Here is a 20,608-nt window from a genome sequence, read left to right on the forward strand (position 1 = left end):
AAAAAACAACAAATCAGTTGTCTCGGACGCCTGAACTGACACCATAAAAACCCTGAGGAGGCTGCCATTGAAAAGCTTCTGCTCAACGCCTCACTCAAGGCTGAAACCTGAGACACGACACAGGAGATAAAACTTGAGGAGCGTACACACACACACACACACACATACACACACACACACACACACACACACACACACACACACACACACACACACACACACACACACACACACACACTTCCTCATAAAGTGTCTGTGAAATATTGAAATTCAGAACTTTGTGACAGCTTGTTAGCAAACCTTCAAACACTAATTTGATGTCTTTTTCTTCACTTACTTTTCGCTATCTGTTTCTGGCTTTTGAGCTCTAATCCAGCAACTTTTCTCCTAAAGCCGCCTCATTTCTCTTTGTCCTCTCCTCCCTTCCTTGCCTTTCAACCTTGTTGCCCTCATCTTCGCTTCTCTCTCCTCTCGCAGTTTCCCCTTGTCTTGCCCCAATCTTCGTTTTTCTGCTCGCTTTTAAACGTCTTCTCTTTTTTTGCACTTTACAGCTCTCGTTTCAATTTGAGTTTTTGGGTGTCAGGAATGAAAAGTTGGGAATTAAAAGACAAAAGACAGGCAAACGAGACAGAAGGTACAGAGGGTGCAAAAGCAGACAGCTCAGGGATGCAACAACCAGATTAATAGAAATAAGAAAAAACAAATCACACGGAGAACATGAAACGAAACCTGAGAGGAGGTGAGGAGGAGTTCTTGATACAAGAGAGACAGAGAGATGAAGGAGGATGTTGGTTGAAACTTTTTTGACGTCTTAATTCCTGAATCTATAAATACCACATTAGCTCTTTCTTTTCTTGCAAGCATTTTTGAAAATAGAAAATCAATGTTTTTTGCTTTCTGTAAAAGCCTGTGGTGAGAACTGTCATTCCTGTGCAAAATTCAAATATACATAAGCACAGAAACACATGGGAAATGATCCGTACAGCAGTGCACTTTGCATGCTGAATGCAAAGAGAAGAGCGGCCCGCTAGCTGCTAACGGTGGCTTGTACAGTCTCTCTCTCCTTGTTTCCTCCCTGCTTGTTGGCAAAGAAACGCCACACAATAAAAACCTGGCGCTTTCTCACCAAATGGTTAGGCGTTCTGGCAAAAAAGTAATTTTCCAACATTAACATTGTGCAACGTGCCAAACAGATTTCACATGTTTATTAAAATATAAAATTTTGCCTTGCGCAGACTCCCCCTGCCATCATTACCACAAATAAGGGATTTAATTATTCTTGACTCAATATTTCTGCGAAATCAATACAAAAATTAGGGTCAGAGTGAGAGAAAAATTAAAAACAACAACAAATAAGATTGATTTACCATGTCCATTCTGATAATTGGTCCTCCTTTTCTCTTCTGAGGTCATCTTGGCTTTAAAGTACCACTGACACCTGGAAACACACATTGACAGAAAGAGGTGAATAGAAGGAAAACCCTCAACAAAAATGTTATATACTGTAAAAACTTGACTTAATCACGAGTATTAAACATGTTTATGTTGTTTATAAACATAATACATACATTTCCATAGTTTATGAACATTCAGCACATCTCTCTTTCTGCACAGTTACCTCTCTTACATCGATTCATGTTGAAACAGCGTCTATTCATTTTGCAATCCCTACTACGCCGCTTCTGACTGTGATATTCAATGTAGACCCTGTCATGCCGTCCCTTGTAAGTGCACCTGGCTACTACTATGTCAGCAAACGTTTGCAGCGATTCTGGAAGAGATTTTTGCGGCTCGTTCTCAGGCTGTCAAATAACACTGCCGCCACCACCACCTGCCACAGGTGCACTGTGGGAAACACTGGTTTCTTACCTCTCTGTAAAGTATGTGCAGTATCCTGGTTGTTTTTGTCCAGTTTATTTAATCTTGTTAAATTTACCATAACATAATTTTGCAGTGCAATGAAAACTAATGTGTCTTATATCTCATAAAGTGTAGAAACAACTCAAAAAACATGTTTCAAAAACATTTAATAGACAATTTCTCCTTTCAAAGGTTAGGTTTAGTTTGTTCCCACAGTGCCTTCAGCGGACTATTCTTGGCATAAACGTGGTATAGACATCTAACAGTTAATTACCCCGTTAATCACTACTGATCCATGTGTTTAACTGTTATCTTCAAGTTGGGAACAGGCTGTGATATTTGTTCCTTGTTTTAAACATCTTCCCATTAAATTATTTGTAATTAAAGAATATTCAGTAAATGTTAAATCCTGGTCCAATTAAGACAACCTCTATCCAGTAGCCCAAATTCCAGCATCTTGTATGAACAGCTTGTCATGGCAGTAATACAGGTCATAAAGTTCTGTTGAATGTGACGTTCCTGCAGGGAAAGCAGGTTAAATAAAGACCCTGATTTGTGAGCTGACTTGTATTTGGCAGTTTTGACCAGAAGTTTTTGCAGTGAAGATGTGAAATCAAAAAAATTCTTCCCTGAATAACCTTTTGCAACTTGTGTTTTCACACTATCGCGCCACACAGACACACCGTCACAAACACCCCTGCTGACAGAACACGGCAACCTCACACTAAAATCACACTAAATTAAAGAAACGAAGGCAACTAACTTTCACACTTTACCAGCTGAATGTGATAGCAATTAAAAAAAAGTTCCTATCAGTGTAGTAGGAGAGGTTGTTGAGGGGTGTGGTAAAATGCAGGAAAAAAAGGAAGAGAGCGAGAGGTGCAGTAGATATTCTTTCATAAAAACAAAGATCGATATCGGCAGCTCATGACACGTTCTGATCACAAACCATGACATAGAAGAGAACAAAAACAAAACTGCAAGGTTGATTGGAAGGAAGCCTTGGGAGAGGTAAAGTAATGAAGACGGTGGTGATGTGATTTGGTGAAATGTGCAGAAAGAAACTCAGCTCAGACGCACTTTCACTGAGACAAAAACACACTTCTAAAGAGAGAGAAGTCAACTCGCATCCACTAATGCAAAATCTCCCTCGTCCTTCAGTGTGTGTGTATTTGTGTGTGTTTGTGAGAGAGTTTATCTGGGCACCGAGAGACCGAGAGACAGCCAACGACTGATAAAACAGCCGCTGCCAGGAAAGTCTGAAAAGCGGAGAGATTAGATGACAGCATCTGCAAAAGACCACAGAAGAATTTATCCAAATAGATGCCAAGATGTTACCTCGAAATAAAAAAGTGAGGAAAACACACACGCAGCACCCCGTCAGAGTCACATATCAGCCACACATCAGTACTGCAACTGCATGCGATACATAATATATAAAAAAGATGAATAAATACAATGCGTCTGCAGAGCTGAAGTGAAGAAAAATGTAAAATGAGCAGAAAATGTAAAGTAAAAGTATCACAGTTTATTTCTGGAAATCCTGGAATCACATTGTAGAAAACCACCCCGTATTAATAACCCATTTACTACAGAGACACTCATCATGTCAAGTCATGTCATTATTCATTCATTACTATTTAATTTCATTAATATTTAATGCATGTCCTACTCTGCTTCCAATATTGAGCCCATTTTCTTAAACATCGTTTTCCTCCTCCACACAATGATTCAACAAAAACCCAAGTGTACGCGCTCACAATATCACTGTGATAGTTGAAACAAACTAACGTTGACCTCTCGGGACACAGGACAGCCTCCCATGTCACACACTTTTCTTTCGTACATATATATAACCTTTTTGTTTTCTTTTTGTCTGCTCTTAGACGTTAGTTTCAGTCATTGTTTTTAATTGTTGTTCTCTGTCAATGTTATAATCACTGTCTGTAGTGGCTGCTCATCAATGTTTGTTTTATTGTTAGTTTATGTCTTTCTTAGAGTGTTGTATCATGTGTTTTATTTCTCAACAGCCTAACCAGGGACAAGGACTGCAAATATACACTGCATTGGTTGCATTTTAATTAGGTGTAACAACGCCTACATGTGTTGTCCCTGTCAAATAAACTGATATATTAATAACGCCGTATTAACTGAGCCTTGTGCTACTTAGAGAGCTCAGAATAGTGTTAAACATTGGTCACCCTGAGCGAGTGAACCAATGTTGTCATGCTCTCAAATACAGTGTAAAGCTACTATAAACTGCATATTATACATTATTATACATATCATCATAAATATCATCACCAGACACGGAAAATATATACAATTCAGCAAAATGAGAAAGTTTAGCTGTCATTAAAGTATCCTTTGATTAAACTTTATTGTTGTTTTATTATCCATTATCCATTTTAATTTTATTTATGGTAAAACAATAGTAGGGAGTCATTGCAAAGAGAATGAGTTACATGAAACACTCAAATTAAATCCCATGTCAGGACCGTCTGAACTACTTTCATGAAGTTTCTACTGACTCAATATTTCCTTCTCTACATTCACATCTCTGTGTTTTGGTTGCTGCAAAATAAATTGGGGTCCATTAGCAGACCTTGCTTATTCAAATTATTTCAAAAGCATAAAGCTTTAAAGACAACAACAACAACCACAACAACAAAACAGTCATTAAAGCATCGGGTAAATCATAATTTAGACCTGTGCTCTGTTATTTTCACAGTTTTAATTGCTTGGTGACATTAGAATATTGTTGTTAATATCGAGGCATAATTTGAAAAAGGGTCAAGAAACACAAAACAAGACTGAAACCTTCTAACAATTTCAAAAATGAGGTTTTCACAGTTCCACAAGGACGACCACTGAAGTACGGCTTTAATCAAAGTTTTGAATTCTGCTCCAACTCCAACGAGAGTGAACCCTCAGAGAATCCATACAATAATTTGGGCGATCTTACCCTTTAAGACAAACATCCAGCCTTGAGTTCAAGTAATTGCTTTTGTTGTCATGCTGACACCTAAATGCTCAGTAGTGGCTTCATTCAAACATGACTGTTACGAAATGGACCTATAATGCTCACGAGGTGGGATGGCTGGAGAAGAGCAGCGAGATGGAAAATAAAAATACGAAGGGGGGAAGGTGGTCTGAGGTCTCTCACAGGCTGCTTCACTGATTAATTTTAAAGATGATTTTGCAGTGGAGGTAAATTAATGACTGTGAGCACGAGGGGCGCTTGCTCTCACTTCTCAAGAGTGGATCCCCTCATAGATGTACTCGCATTTCATCATTTATTAGATAGAATCTAGAAATGCTGCTGCTTGTCTCCTAATCAGTCCCACTGCAGGCACAAAGATGCTTAAAAATGATAAAACTGGAGGTTGTGACCTGTTTGCTCACATGCTGCCGCAGCTGTAAATTTTGTTGTGGATAATAATGCTGTTGGCAGCGCTGGCATGCATGAAAGCTGATGATTTTGGATGGCTGACAGGCTTTTCCCCTGTACTGGGAAACAAACAAAGAAAAAACACATTACTTTAGACTGATTGGACATGTTAAAAACTTCCTCGACCTCTCAAAAGCTGCTCAGTCTACGAAAACATCTTTCAGAGCCGTGGTAAGGGGCTAATATTCAGAGAAAAACCTCAGAGAAGATTAAAGTTGTAAATTTATGATAAATAAATGATATTTTCTGAGATTAAAGTAGTAATTTTTACAGATTTACGAGAGAAAACCTCAAACATTCTCCAAGATTATAAAGTCATAAATGTGCCCTAAAAACTCATCATTCACATTATTTTGGGTTAGGGTTACATTAAAAAGATTTCTGTGCAAGAAATGTGATAATTTAGTGATCACACTATTATTACGCTCTTAGGAAGGTGAAACAGAACATGCTTTTAACATGATTATTTGTTTACACTGGTGCTTCTGTGGCCTGTCACTTAATGTGACAACATTTAATCCAGAATTTAGTGGTATCGGAGATTGGCACCATGTCTTTTACTGAAAAGTGTTTAATTTGAGTGTTTATTCAATTAAGAGGCAGACGTGTAAAGTTTGACATCACATTGACGTGATAAAGTGCACGTCTGACAGACACTTTAAAGGAGTTGCAGCAAGAAGCAGAGCAGAGCCCAGAGACTTGACCCAAACCCCCCACAGAGAGAGAGACAAAAATCCCTTACAGTCACACTGTCACTTCAGAGGAGAGTCCTCTCTTCACTGTCACTGCTGCAGACAAGTCCACCTCTCCCCCAGCCCTGCGCCTCCACACCACTGTGCTCCACATGAGAGATGCTATCTCCCTCCTGGAGATGAAGCTGGTGGAGCTGAGGGACAGAGGTCTGCATCTTGGCCCAAGTCCCACCGGATGTGATGGTGCTGACATATTTCACTGCTGGTGTGGTTCTGTGTGACGGCGCCATCAACGGCCGACACCATACAGTGTTTGCATTTTCTTTGCATTTCAGATGTTTCCAATTTGTGTGCGCGCATTTGGGCTTAATGTTAAGTGGTCATAAGCTTGTCAGTAGTGTGGAACTGTTAATATATTGCACCTTGTTTTCTGTCTCCACATGCTGAGTCATCTGCCCAGAGGGGGAGCTGGAGTTTGAGGCAGCCTTTTTATGCTGAGCAGCAGGAAGTGTAAAGAACCAACTCCAGTTTCTGGGCAGGGGAACTCTAAGATACAAAACACTCGGAGAATGGCAGCATGTGGACATTTTGTTGGGTTGTTGGTGGGATTATTATTTTCACTGTGTACAGTTTCAATTGTTTACTTGTATTTTGTTATTGTAAGTTGTTGGGCTTATTTAGGGTATTTTTAATTGTATCGCTAGGCTAGCCTGTGTGTAGAGAGACCTCATTTAAGTTAATGTGCTCAATTGAATTTGATTACTACTTTTTCCTTTTGATTTGATTAAAGATTGCTCCCTCAGTAACTGCTCTGACAAACAAAAACAACCTCCCCTGATTAGTAAAGAATACTTTTGGCAAAACAAAGTGGCTAAACGATGCGATAACGCAGGCCGCATTTGAACAAGTTAGGTGAGAAAATGCCCACACCGTACTTGTGGAGAAAGTGTGTGTGAGCGCCTCCTTGTTTGAGTGTGTGTGTGTGGGTTCATGTGATCACATGTGAGCCGCCTCCTCTTTGAAGATTTAACATAATCCGGGATGCCAGATTAGAGCTGGTGTCAGAGGGCTACGAGCCGCAGGTTGCCAGATTGGGCTGCAGCTAAGTGAAGTCTGTGGGATCATGGACACTGATAGACAGAACAGATAACATGGCGGGTAACACTGGCAGAGAGGACAAGAAGGGGATTTAGAAAGCTACTGTTGACCTCTGCTGATGGGGTCAAGCTGTTCATTAAAGAAATGGTGGCATGTGCCTTTATCAGCCTTTTCCAGTCCTATCCTCTGATCCCCTTTATCCGCCTATCCCTCTGTCTCACCGGCTTTCATGTTGAAAAGAGGCCACACACACTGACACAGACACACACAAAGACGTTCGGCTTCTTCCGCTGCTCTCTGGGCATTGTTACAGTGGGCTACATATTCACGAGCCGCTTTACACGCCCACGCGAAACAAAAAAACAACCTTGCCAAGAGCCTTAATCAAAGCATCAGTGTAATTCCAACCACTCCTCTCTCGCCCTAACACCCCTCACAGTCACCTCAACTCTCACTGCAGAGGCGACAGAGGGCACAGAAGAAAGGAAAGATTCAAGTAATTTTGCAAGAAAATGATTAAAGAATTGCAGAAACTGACAGAGAATTCGAGGATACAGAGCACATATGAAGTAAAACTCCTCAGCTGGGTTACATCTGTGCAAACATGACAGCTTTGGACGAGCACACACAAACATACATGTAAACTCTCAGGGCAGCCAGGTGTTAAAACTCCTCGTGCGGCAGGTCCTGCACTTGTAAAACCTTACATCTAGGAGCGTGACTGAAAGCTTTCATCTTTCTCAGGCAGCTCGAGTACATTCAGAGCTTTTTTCGAAACTGAAAGAGAGTGAAAATCCCTCCTACACGGGGCAAAGGGATCGCAGATATGCACTCTAACTACTGCTGTAAAGAAAGAAAAGGTCCTTCTTGTGCTTAAATGCAAAATGTCCAAAAGGGCTCTTGCCTTAGCACTCGCAACTGGTGAGTGTGTGGCAGATTTTTAAATAAAAATCTCGGAGCACCAACCCTCCTACACACACTGATCACATCATGAGAATAATAAAAAAACGCTGCTCCTGTGGTGAATCTGCTTTTTTCAGCATATTTATTGATTAAAAGGTGATGGACCCTGTGATCACTAAGTTCATAAAAACTGAACGCAACGTCTGAAGCTGACAGATGCAAGTTCGAAGACAGTGGTTACAGCTCTGACCAGGACTATGACTTTCAGGCACAACAAGGCATGGTAGGCAGAGACGAGAGAGGCACTAAGTGACAGAGGAACAAAAGAGTCAGGTGAAAAACGTGTAGAACTGGAATATTTTTATATCTTACTCGGTGACTTGAGGATTTATTTCAACCAACCAGAGGTGATTGTGGAAAGACAAACCGAGACTGTTCTGGTGAGTTTTGAATGAAGCGTGTTTAACGATGAGTTGACGAGGCAATTAAGATCGTCTACGTTCTGTTTAGTAAAATAAAAGGTGTGAAAATATCTAATTTCTTTATTTTGTTTACTTCTTGGGATTCAAAGTGGTATTCGGAGACAGGAGGAGTCGAGGCTAGCTTGTTAGCATGCTAACTTCAGTAGATATCTCTGCTTCACGGCAAATAGACGTCTCTGTCCATTTCAGTTTCTTCACACAGTGTGGATCATGTTAAAGTTCATTCATAAAATTATTGTTTAGCTTCCCAATTGCTCCTTACGTTTCAGTTTGGGCCCTCCGTGGGAAAAAGGTCTGGCCCCCTTGGTTAACATAATAGTTTGCAGACAACTCTGTTTCTGTAGAATAAAGGTTAATTTGAGGTGCTCTTTCCCACCACAACTGTCCTTTGAAATACAATCACATTATTTTCACATGTCCTCAGAGGCTGAGACTATTATGCAAATCTGACCCTTGCAAACATTTGAACCCTGGTAATTTCAGCAGAATGTGCAATCAGCTGCAATTATCATATCTGCTCCTTTATTTGTGCAACGCTCCTTCAAATGCATAATGAGTTCACTGCCGATGTATGTCACAGTGCATGCTCGATAAATATCATGCACAGTACTCCAAATGTGTAATAATGTGTGTTACTGACAGAAATAGCTTTGAAAGGACTGGAAACACTATCACACACTGCTGTTTACCACTTGCTCATCCCCACCTCTTCCCTCCCAGGGCTACACCTCTAAGTTATCAAACATGTCATATTAATCATGTGAAGCATATTCTTTTCAATCTTGTTTTATCAAAAAGAAGCGCTTGAAGCAACAGCAGCGTTGATCTGTTGTTGATTAGATTTATAGGCACTAAGTGGGACCAGCCACAACATCGCCGCATATCTTTAAAGCGCTTTTCACATCTTTTTTCACAATGTAAGTCTTTGAATGACAGTGTGAAAACAATATGACAACGTGTCGCTTGTAGAGATACACCTGATTATCACCTGAATGTTTAGCGATAAGTTATTGCAGTTTATATGGATCCATTTTCATCTAGTGCAGTTGGTGAATTACAGTAGCTCATGGTAGTAAGCTAACCATACCATATTCAAAAACATAAATATGAGCTTCTGATATTGTCAATATATGCTCTTGAATAGGATAAGTTTATTTGTTTCAATGTGTTATCAGGAGTATTATTAACAGGGACATTATAGAGTGCAGAAGTCACACCCCTTCTTGTGGACCTCATTGAACCTTATTTTCGGGAAAAATTGTGTACAGTAGTCAATGACTATCTTATCCTGTGCCATGAATTACACATATGATGTTTGTCAATGTAAAAGTGTAAGTACTTTTTCTGTGCTGAGTTGGCGGCCATGTTGGTGCTGGTGACGTGTTGAGGGAGACAATGTAGTTCACTGAGCAGTTTCACACAAAACTAGATGCTATTTTACTTTACTTATTGAAAATGATCTTTTAAATTAACAAACAACATATGTGTAGTATATGTCACAACTCAAAGAAATAAATAATTTGTCTTTCTCTGTTCATTACCATATTTTTTCCGTAATAAGGATGCATGAGGTCCACTGGAAGGGGCGTTACTTTGTCTCTCTATTATTTACATTTAAACATGGCCCCTGTCAAACACTGTGAAATAAAAACACATAATACATAGTGGGTATGTTTGTGCATAATCGTCTTGTTTGGGCTGGATAGGCTAAAAGCAATGAATCAAGTACAATGGTATTTCATTATTAGATTTAATAATCTAGTCTGCTCCAAAAGTGACTGGTCTGGCAGTAGGGTTGACAACTACACACAAAACATGAAACCATGTAACCAAACACCTTCACACACACATTTATATACTCAACATCTCAGTAAGTAAGCTCACACACAGATCTGACTAATGCTTTGTGAACACTACGAGTGACAAAGTCACAAAACAGCCGAGCGTTGCCAGCTACAGTACATTGTCGCTGAGTCACTGTTGGAAGTTGATGCGCTACAAATCAAAGTTGATCTGTGGCGCGCCACGGCTGTCATGCAGTTACAAGTGTCGGGTGTCAGAGTTTCACATTGTCAACTTCCATTGAGATTTCTCATATCCTGTTGCTTTGTGATCAGTAACCTGAGCACACCATGAGAGACCTGTGCAGACACTATTCCAGCCTACACATCCGATAGATAGATTACTTTGTCAAAGTCCAAAGGCAGTTGTTAAAGCAAAATGTAATGCAGTCTTCTGTAGAGTTTGTTTAGCAGTTTCCCTGGAGTGGATACTGAACACCTACTGTAAGCTGAGAAATATGAAGCCTATACAGTACTGTACCTACAAGAAGGAACATCAACCAAAAACAAACAATCCTTTAAAACAGATGAAATCCTCAGATGACTGCAGGCAAACGATCAAGTGTTATTGTTAGAATGTATAAGAGATACTGTACATGCAGGCTTACAGTCACAGATCACAGCCATCATTCACTGAATGAATGGAGCTGCATCTTCGCTTTTCTAAATGTCTGCTCCCATTAAGGCCTCCTAATCTTCCAAAACACAATACACAAATGCACCCTTCATAAGGCAAAAAAACAAACAAAAAACAAACATTTTCTGCTTCTTGAAATGTGCCTCGCTGGAAACTACGTTATGTGGTTTGAGTATTAAGAAATTTGGACAGAGAAAGGCTCTATACACCTACAAAGGTGCTAATTATTTTGGCTAATTATACCGAGAAAGATAAACGAGGCTATCCTAAAAATTACCTAAGGCCGGCAAAACTCCATATAGTAACAAGCAGTAAGCGATTAGTTTATTTTTAACAGCGGGGATGCACCGGCCCCCAACCCCCAACCCCCAACCCATCACATAAGATGATTTAAAATGCATACAAATAATCTTTAAGTTTCCTTTTCTTTAAGGGCTGTAATGATGCTTATAATTATAATAAAGGTAAAAGTTGTCCACATTGACAGGTGCAACAAAAGTAACACCACTGAAGTGAAATGTCAATGAGGAAATGGTCTGTGCACCCACACAGTCCTGAGAGGAGATCCAATCACCCAAATAAGTGAATGACCGTCTTTAAATCAAGATCGTGAAGTGCTCTTACCTGCCAGTGATCAGGAGGAAGAGGGTGAGGATGACGAGGAGGGTAAAGCCACCGACCGCTGCTGTGACGATGACCAACACCTGGCCTTGATCGGAAGCAATGTCTGACGCTAAAGGCGGTGAAGAAGAAGGAAAGAAGCGGAAAAGAAGGTTCAGAGGATTGCAGGAAAAGGGAGAACGGAAGAAGGAAACGGGACAATTATGAGCAGGTAAGGATAATAAAAGCGGGGAATGGGATAGATGGGAAGCAGGATAAAAGAGAGAAAAAAGAGCAAATTTTCATTCCACGTTATCTTAAATTCTCCTCTCCATCAATGCACCATACATACACCATGCACGCTCTCTTGATAGGCAGACATTACAGAGGGACGTTTGATCAGCTCTTTGTGATGCAAAAACCCCTCCGTCAGCCTTCGTACTGGAATGATTCATATGCCTGCTGCTGTTTAATTAATATTATTCATTCATGAAATTGTGATTTAGTCTATGATCATTTGGTTAAATTGGCCCCATTTGATATTCATGATTTTCCCTTTTCTGTGTCTTGTCACAAGGCTAACGAATCCAAGATAATTGAAAGATGATTGCTATTACCAAACTTATTTCTATAATATTTCACGCTTAATGAATATGAATTGGAGATCAGGGTGCGTGGTCGCCAGCCCAGTGAGTGAGGCTCTTTCGGGGTTTATACAGTATTCGGGTGTGTGTGGGTGTTAGGTCGAGAGCATGCATGTGTGCGGGGGGTGTCAAGAGTGCGTGTGCTGGATAAAAGTAATTACAGACCACTCAGAGGGAGGGAGAGTGAAAGTGGCGGTGGCCAGATCACACAAGACAATTCTCCCGGCTGTCAGCCTCACACACTCTTCACATCACTAACTAAGCAGATGTGTTGGACTGATGCTGCTGTAATGAGGTGTGTGTGTATGTGTGAAGAGAGAGAGAAGGGCAAGAGAGGACGGGATGAAAGATGCAAGGTGAGGGATGAGGGAAAAAAAGGATGACAGACGAGAGATAAAGACAAACAAGAGAGAGAGAGAGAGAGCGAGGCGGAAGTGACAGACAAATACACAGACGGATGGGAAAACGAGCGCATGAGACAGTGACTGACAGGCGGAAAGACAGACTGACAGGGAGGGAGAGAGCGACAGGGTCCAAATCTGCTTTCTCTTTCAGATAAAAGGCCAGCCGGTACAAAGGCCCGGCCAAGCACCGTCTGATCCGCAGATAAAGCAAAGCTCTGCAGCTTTGGAAGGGAGAGGACCACTGTGAAGCCAAATCACCCCTCAACAATACCTGACCCAACATAAAAGGGCAGCTGGACCTTTGTATTCTACGAGTAGACTTGCAATAAAGCTACTGCTCAGACACATTAAAAAAAAAAACATTGAAAATACACCGAACATCAAGGCGGTATTATCAGGCTCCCTTGTTGATTGTATTCAATTTTTTCAATTGCCACTGCAAGTGACGGGCGGATCACCCACATGCAAAAATAGGACCATGGGGTAGGTACTGCTTGTGATTTGACAGGATGGGGTTGTACGTCATACTCAAGGTATGTAAAAGGTTTACAGTGAAAATGTAGTTGACTAAATGGACTAAAACGTATACGAAATAACAATAATGGGACAACATTTTTTTTTTTTTTATTTAGAAATAACTGGGAATGTAGAAACAAAAGAGTAAGATGCAAAAACATAGACGGAGGATGCTGTTATTTTCCCATGTTTTTTAAAAATCAAAAATATTTCAGTCTTTTTCAACATTGCAATTCTCAACTACATTTCCAGAAAATCCAATCCAGAAGTAAACAGTGCACGCAAGCATAGGAACTGTGAAAGTGACTGTTGAGCAGTCAAATATCAACTATTGTTATGTAAACTTTAACTCTATTATCAGACCAGTTCATAGTTTAACCTCTTCTAGGTCCTAACGACACATTCAGAAATAAAAAAAGGACTAAAGTGTGGTTGATGGTTGGAAGATGATCTGCTGTAATATGCATAATGTTGCATGTCTGTATATGTAAATGTGATGTTGTAGTGCTTGTGACTGCATGACTCAGTTTCCAGGATTGTATCAAAAGTTGCAAGTTGAAATCCTGCTATGGATTCTCCTGTTGGTGGGCTCACATTCAACCTTATCATCTGCTGTTGTGCCCCTTGGTGCAGGTGGCCCTGAGTGCTGCTCCAGGCTATGTGAACTTCATCTGACCCTGAACTGCAGCATGAAGCAAGCATCCTCTATATGTGACTTTACTGTCGTGAAGATGAGAAACACTCAAACATAAAACACATGCATTTTGATTGTGTTTGGGACATTTTCTACATTAAGATTTTAACTCATTTTTTTAAATGATCTCAGGCTAAATGACAAAATTGATTATTTTATGCAAAGGAAATAAATGTCTTCACTGGCCTTGATACAGCGCATGAACTAATACATGGATTCTGAGTCTGTCTTTTCAAGTCTTTTCGTGTAAAGTGGACTCATTTATGACCCCTTTCAGCAGTCTCATCACAAACAGGTACCAAAAGTGAGATGTTTTCTTTGCTGCCATTACTTTACATGCTTTATATTCAGAAAAACTGCACTTTCAGTCTTTAGTCTTATATAAACCTAATGCCAATTATGATCTTGACCCCAGTCGTTTGCAGGGGTTAGATGTACAGTAGCAACACACTTTGGATGATTTTCTTTATCTTTTCATTTTGCTGTGACAAGACTGTCATCAGCAGAAAAAATACACAAATTAACATTGTTCAGACCTACTTTTACCATCAGTCCTGAGTGATATCGTCACAAGGGGACAGCTCCAAGCACAGGTGTGAATGCAGTGAGGACCCATTTGCGATCCGATCACAAGCGGTCACTCGCGCTGCATATTGAAACGTGTTAATGCCAGGTGCAAACTGATGGACAGCACGGTAATAAGGGGTCTGAACTGGCTGAGAGACAGATGTATCCGTCCACAGAAACAAGTGCTGCAGATGGTTTCGGGTACTTACAGTCTCCAGTGGTTTCGTATTCATATTTATGGGAGTAGGAACTGTATCCAGCTGGCGAGCGGGTGCGTACACTGAAGACGTACCAGGTCGCTGGTTTGAGACCTGAGATGATCACACTGGGAGCTTTGGTGCGCGTCGACGAGTAGCTCAACTGCTCATGTTCCTGTGGGGGAGAGTAGAAGATGATCAAAATAATCTCAGCGATACAGAAATGGTACACACCAAAAGTTATCTAGTCGCTGACGGCCAGATTTACCCACAGGACTGTGCAAATTTGTGCTGCATCTACTCTTGATTTACACTCACAATATGCATGTAATTACTCCAATCTCTACTGAAGATGGGTTTAATTTGTCATGCACCTCTTCCCTTCATCATTGTGGATGTTTTAGCAGGATATAATCTCAGGTTAACAGTGTTGTATGTGACTGGTTAATCAGTGGACTGTACTGCTGTGCCAGGATGTTAAGGGCCATTTAGATTTTCTTTAAAAATAAGAATCTGGAAATATCTGTTGATTTTTGAGCCAAATTATGGGTGTGCCCTACAATTTTAGAGTGGACCTGGACACAGGCCGAAAGAACTGTACCTTCTCATAATATTTGATCTCGTAGTCGAGGATGGGGAGTGTTGTTTGTTCTGGTTGCTGCCAAGAGAGAGCAATGCTGTTCGGAGAGGCCCAGTCCTTCTTCAGAGCCCCAATTAGAGACGGACCTGGTTTGAACACAAAACAAACAGACATCAGCTTCATCGTCATTAGTGGAGTCCTAAGAATTTAATGAGTCCGGCCATCCTGGTGAGTATCCTGATGAATACAGTGAGTAAAATTAAAAAAGGGTCAAAGCATTACAGATAAAAACAGCACTGAGCTGCAAAACAGACTTAAATTCAAAAGATAACTGAAGATTCACTGTTCATCAACGCAAGATTCCTCTCTAATCATCCTGCCCTTCTAACTTCTTTTCAACAGACACTTGAAGAGAGAAATAATAACTACATCTTTTATATGGTAAAGACTTTATACCTCCATTCACCTGAAAAAAACTGTGATTGTGTTGAAATGTGTGCTTGTTACAGCTCTGTAAATCCCAAGGTCACTGAAAAAGCTTTCTTAGATTTACTTGAATTTAATTAGCCATATATATTGTTTACAAGATGTATTTAGCTGAATTTTATGTTAAATTGCATTCCAAGAAATCCACACACACACACACACACACACTAGATTAACACCTGTCTACCATGTTTCAAAATTATCACACACCCCATGTTCACACTATAGCCGATAGTTTAAAATAAGGCTGATGATCGTACAGGCGTTTCAGTGACTTGACGCTGAAAAAAATAAAATAAAATCCTCACAGCTTTTCCCGACGCCTGTACGATCATCTTGTTTTAATTGAAAATAAGTAGAGGAAGCTACATCTTCTTCTCTTCGACAGAATTACATTAGCTTTGCTCTATGAATTTCTGCTGGGTAAATAATTGTGCTGAGCTCCCAAGAGAGGTCAGCAAATGTAAGTGCCCTGAGAGTCATTATTATAGATTATAACATCTAATGTTACAGAGCTGACTCATTATGCAGATATAAAATGTAGGCCCGCTTTTCTCATGTGTATTCAAAGTGAAATGATGACACTGACACTATTTTTTTCAATTATTCTACAGTATTAAGTCTGGAGAAGCTGTATATAGTCCTTATTCTGTCTGTGGCTGGGTATTAGGGGAAGCTTTGGGTTCAGGGGAAGCATGGGGGATCAGGGATGGGGGGTGTAGGGTTTGGGGGTTGTGGAGCAGAGTCTTGGGGGTTAGGGTTTGGAGGCCAGATAAGACGAGGGATGTAGGGGTTTGAGCTTGTTAGCCGGAGACCTACTGCTACTTATCTGACAGCTGGAGCTGAAAGTGAACAGCTCTGTCCTTTTCATCCCTCTCTTACTTTCTTCTCCTTTTCTTCACCACCTGCTTCTTTTTGTCCATTCGCTCTCCATCTGTTGTTGGCTTTATGTCTTCATACCCTTACACATAGTTTTTTAAATGTCCTTTTTTTAAAGTCCCTCCAGCGCATTACCAAATCCCCCCCGCTCACTCAGAGATGGAAGAAATTAATTATCAGTATAACAGGGAGCAGGAACTCAAAAAGGAGTCCAGACTTGGCTGGAAGGGAATGTGAGACATGGAGATTTAAGTACAGCTATAACCCAGAACCTATAACTTTTCTAGTCTAGATGAATAGCTCCATCCAAAAGTCTTAACTTCACCATTCTTGCAGACTCGCTGGCTTTGTGGGCTGTCCAAATCCACAAATCATTCAGTCCACAAGGGGCCTAAAGCAGACCTTTCGCAGACTTCCAGAGAATCTACTTGGGATGCAGACATTCATTGCAATACGGGACGTCGTTGTTTTTCCAATTGCCAACCATCCATCCATCCATCCGTCCATCTATCCACCTTCGATGCACCTTCTATGAATCTATGATGGTCCTCTTTAACAGACGAAAGGGAGTATAGTGTTGTTGTTTATTTATAAGGCTCTCCTCCAAAAACTACAGAGTTACCTCTGCATTACCTCTGTAGTACTGAGAATGTCAGGTCACAGAACATTTTGACATCAGTTGTACCTCCTGATCCCACTGAACAGAAGGTACAACTAATGTCATAATGAAAATAAAGAGGACTGCAGTATGGAGCCACAACCCATTATCCTGCAAGCAAGGCCAACCATGAAGCAAGGAGGAAGAAAAGTAAGGCACATTTCAATCTATTGATCAAGTTGTTTAAATACATACTTATACTTATATGTGCCAAAATATCATATGAAATATGTACAGCTTTGAACTTTGAAAGTGACGGTGGATCTGAATGTCACAAGATTTGAGTTAGAGAAATGAATAGAGAAAATCAGCATACGGTATGGTGCATTGGATTTATTATGTAGAATTTTCACCTCAGGCAACTTTGAATATACTGATTTCTAGAGATACTTACTGGCATGGACTCCACAAGTTTGTGCAAAACCTGACCTTTCCTCCACAATCACCTGACCTCAACCCCCTTGAACATTTATGGGGGGCACCTGAAGACTGAGAAAGCCAAGTGTTCTGCAACATCACAAGAAGCATCTCAAATCATGCCGGGACAACATGACTCATTAGGTCTATCACAAACTTGTGGAGTCCATGCCAGCTCGAGTGCATGCTAGCATTAAAGCAAAAGGGGGACATACCAGACATGAAGACATTTCTCAATGATCCAACTTTTTACTTGAATTGAGGTCACTTGAGGTTGAATTGCTAAGCTGATTTCATTAATTGTAATGAAAAATAAAACAGTATTACATTAGAAACAAATGCAAAAAAGAAATATTTGAGTGGTTTTAGTGGTCAAATAACTCATCGATATGAGTTAACCATTCATGAAAAATGAATTAACTCTTGATTTTTTGGGGAAAAGAAGTCTCTCTATAAGTGTATGTATACGCCATCGCTCACATTGTAGAAATACTATACACACACATGTTGACCATTATTCAAGTGCCCAACTCATGGTTACAAGTGGCTAAAACACGCAGTTAATCAAGCGGCCAGCAACTCAATAGTTTTGACTGGATCACATCTCGGTGACCCTGAAAGGTGGAGGTGCTGGAGGGTTCAGGTGTTTTGTGCAGCATCTAGTATAGAGTCCCTTTACTCTAAATTCATTTTAATGCTTGGCTTCTCCTTAATAACCTCAAACTTAATAGCCATTTAAAATTTGGTAGGTTGCCTGAAATGTTAGCAGAAATAGAACAACACAATATCATGCGTGAGTGAAAATATTAGCATAATCAGCAAGCTCAAAGGGCATGGTGTGTGTACACATACATGTATATGTTGGGGAATCTGTGTGTGTGTGTGTGTGCATGTTTTTCTCTTAAACAGAGAATATGGAGCAACTGGAGGAGAAAATAAACCCTCTTTTTTTCCAGCAACACAATAGGCCAACTGACATCTTATTAGGTGTTATTATTACACATAACCTCTCATATGAGCATTTTACTCTGAGCGCGCTCATATCCTCTGCTCCGTCAGTCCTCAGTGGCAGAGAAAATTCATCTCAGGGGGATTTTATCTGATCTAACTCTGTCTAATGAACCACTCTGTTGAAGCTGCGACGTTGCAGGGTTTCCTGCGCTGCTAATGCCAGCTGGGTACAACGGTGGCGGCAGGGCTGTGTGGTTTGCGGCTAGAGTCATGCAGTGGAGGCATCAAACTAAGACACAGCAAGATGGTTGGCATATGCTGTTAGCATATTGGCCCCTGATAGGGAACAATAAACACAGCCTAAATACAATCTCCCTCTGACTCACAGATTCGAATCAGCCTCCCACCGCAAGGCACTGCAAAATGCACACTCGCTCGGGTTGTGCAAACAGACAAGGGAACACAGTTTGCAGGAAGAACATGCACACAAGACGTGTGCACACACAAACAGTCGAGAGCCAACATGTGTAAAAAAACAATGTTTGCTGGAGAGGCAGGACCACTGTCTGGCTGGCAAAAAATAATAGCCAGTAGAAATGTGGCAGCTCAGCTTAAATGTCAAGACAGAACTCATCCCGACACAACACTGAGATTCTTTACCACGAGTAAAAGCGATCATACAGGAGTCACAGTTACTCGAATTGAGCCATAATTTCACCTCTGGCTGGTTTTGAAGTTGCTGCACTCTGTGAATGTAATCGGATGTGGTCTAGACACGTTCTGGGTTGTTTGATAAACACAATTGTTTGATAGGAATCTAGTTAATTAAGAAATATAGATGTGTTATTGTGTTGTCGCTGTTTTAGTGACATTTTTGTTTTGTTTGTTTTTGTCTCTATAATAGGCTCTGTTGTTATTAAGTTATTTCCTTAATTTTTTATCTTTATGTTTGGCTTATATTGCATGTTCCTGTCCTACCAATATTGGTTGATTCTATTATTTTATTTCTTGTAGTTATTGCGATTAAACAGACTCTATAATTACTAGCAGCTACTCTGTGGAAGCTAATGAGGATCCTTTTAAGGATAGAATGTAATGGGCTTTTAAGACTAGAATTAGTGTTGAATAAACTGTACATTAAATAGATAGACATTTATATAATTAAAGTTTGAGGATGAGAAGCCCTAAAACTGAACTGAGTGTAAATATGGATTCTTAGACCATATGCTACAGTGGACACCCATCTACATGGAACCTGGTTTCTTGCAAACCCTGTTAATAACAGACCCACTGTCGGGTTTGGCCTCGCCTACCCATGAAAACAACACGGTCTCATTCTGTGGTCAAGATAGCAATAACAAACAAAAATGTCGGCAATGTATGTTTCTGCAAAGCATGGACATGTTGAAACTTTACATTTCCATGTTTAATTTTCATTCTTATCTTGTGACAACGCTGTGCTCACGCTCTGGTTAGTTTAAGGCAAACTGCCACACTCACACACTGTCCTCGAGCGGATCTACGGGTCTATTACACACTTGAGACCGGGCTGATACATTAGTAAATACTTTCAACTCAAGCTTCTATATTGAAGCATAGATATCATGTGGTCCCATCTATAAGCAGATCTGAATTCTTACATCACACTTATTCCACTTGGACAACATTTTAGTTGACTTGATTGAAGGTGAAGCACACTAGACTTGAGTCTGCCTCTGTGTGCTCAGTGAGTGCATATTGTTTATTCCTCAAGGGTGGAATATGAAACACATCGCTGTCTCCAGGCATTAGCGAGACACTTCGAGGACACAGGACACAGCAACCGTCGTTAATGATTCTGTGTTTGGGTTATTAGAGATTCAGCATGAAATCTGCCAGAGGAAACTTGCTCTCTTTCTCTGAGATGCAGCAGCATTGGAAAGCCATTAGAAACACCAGTCAATTACGATGCCCAATGGATGGATTTTCCAGTCAAGCGTGGTTAGGCTCAACGTAAACTAATGGGGAGTCTTTAAATGAGCTTGACCTGCATATGATTTTAATTAGCTTTC

The 20,608-nt window shown here is 40.5% G+C and overlaps 1 protein-coding gene across 1 annotated transcript in view; it reads right to left on the minus strand.

Moving 5' to 3' along the window:
• epha6 (eph receptor A6) overlaps nt 1-20,608 on the minus strand; it is a 136,189-nt gene that overhangs the window by 17,847 nt on the left and 97,734 nt on the right. Inside the window, 4 exon segments of the mRNA XM_073473388.1 lie at nt 1,368-1,438; nt 11,589-11,697; nt 14,599-14,761; nt 15,188-15,312. Of these exon segments, the coding sequence (XP_073329489.1) occupies nt 1,368-1,438; nt 11,589-11,697; nt 14,599-14,761; nt 15,188-15,312 (468 nt within the window).

Source organism: Pagrus major, chromosome 9 (genome assembly GCF_040436345.1).
Source record: "Pagrus major chromosome 9, Pma_NU_1.0".
NCBI classification, from domain to species: Eukaryota; Metazoa; Chordata; class Actinopteri; order Spariformes; family Sparidae; genus Pagrus; species Pagrus major.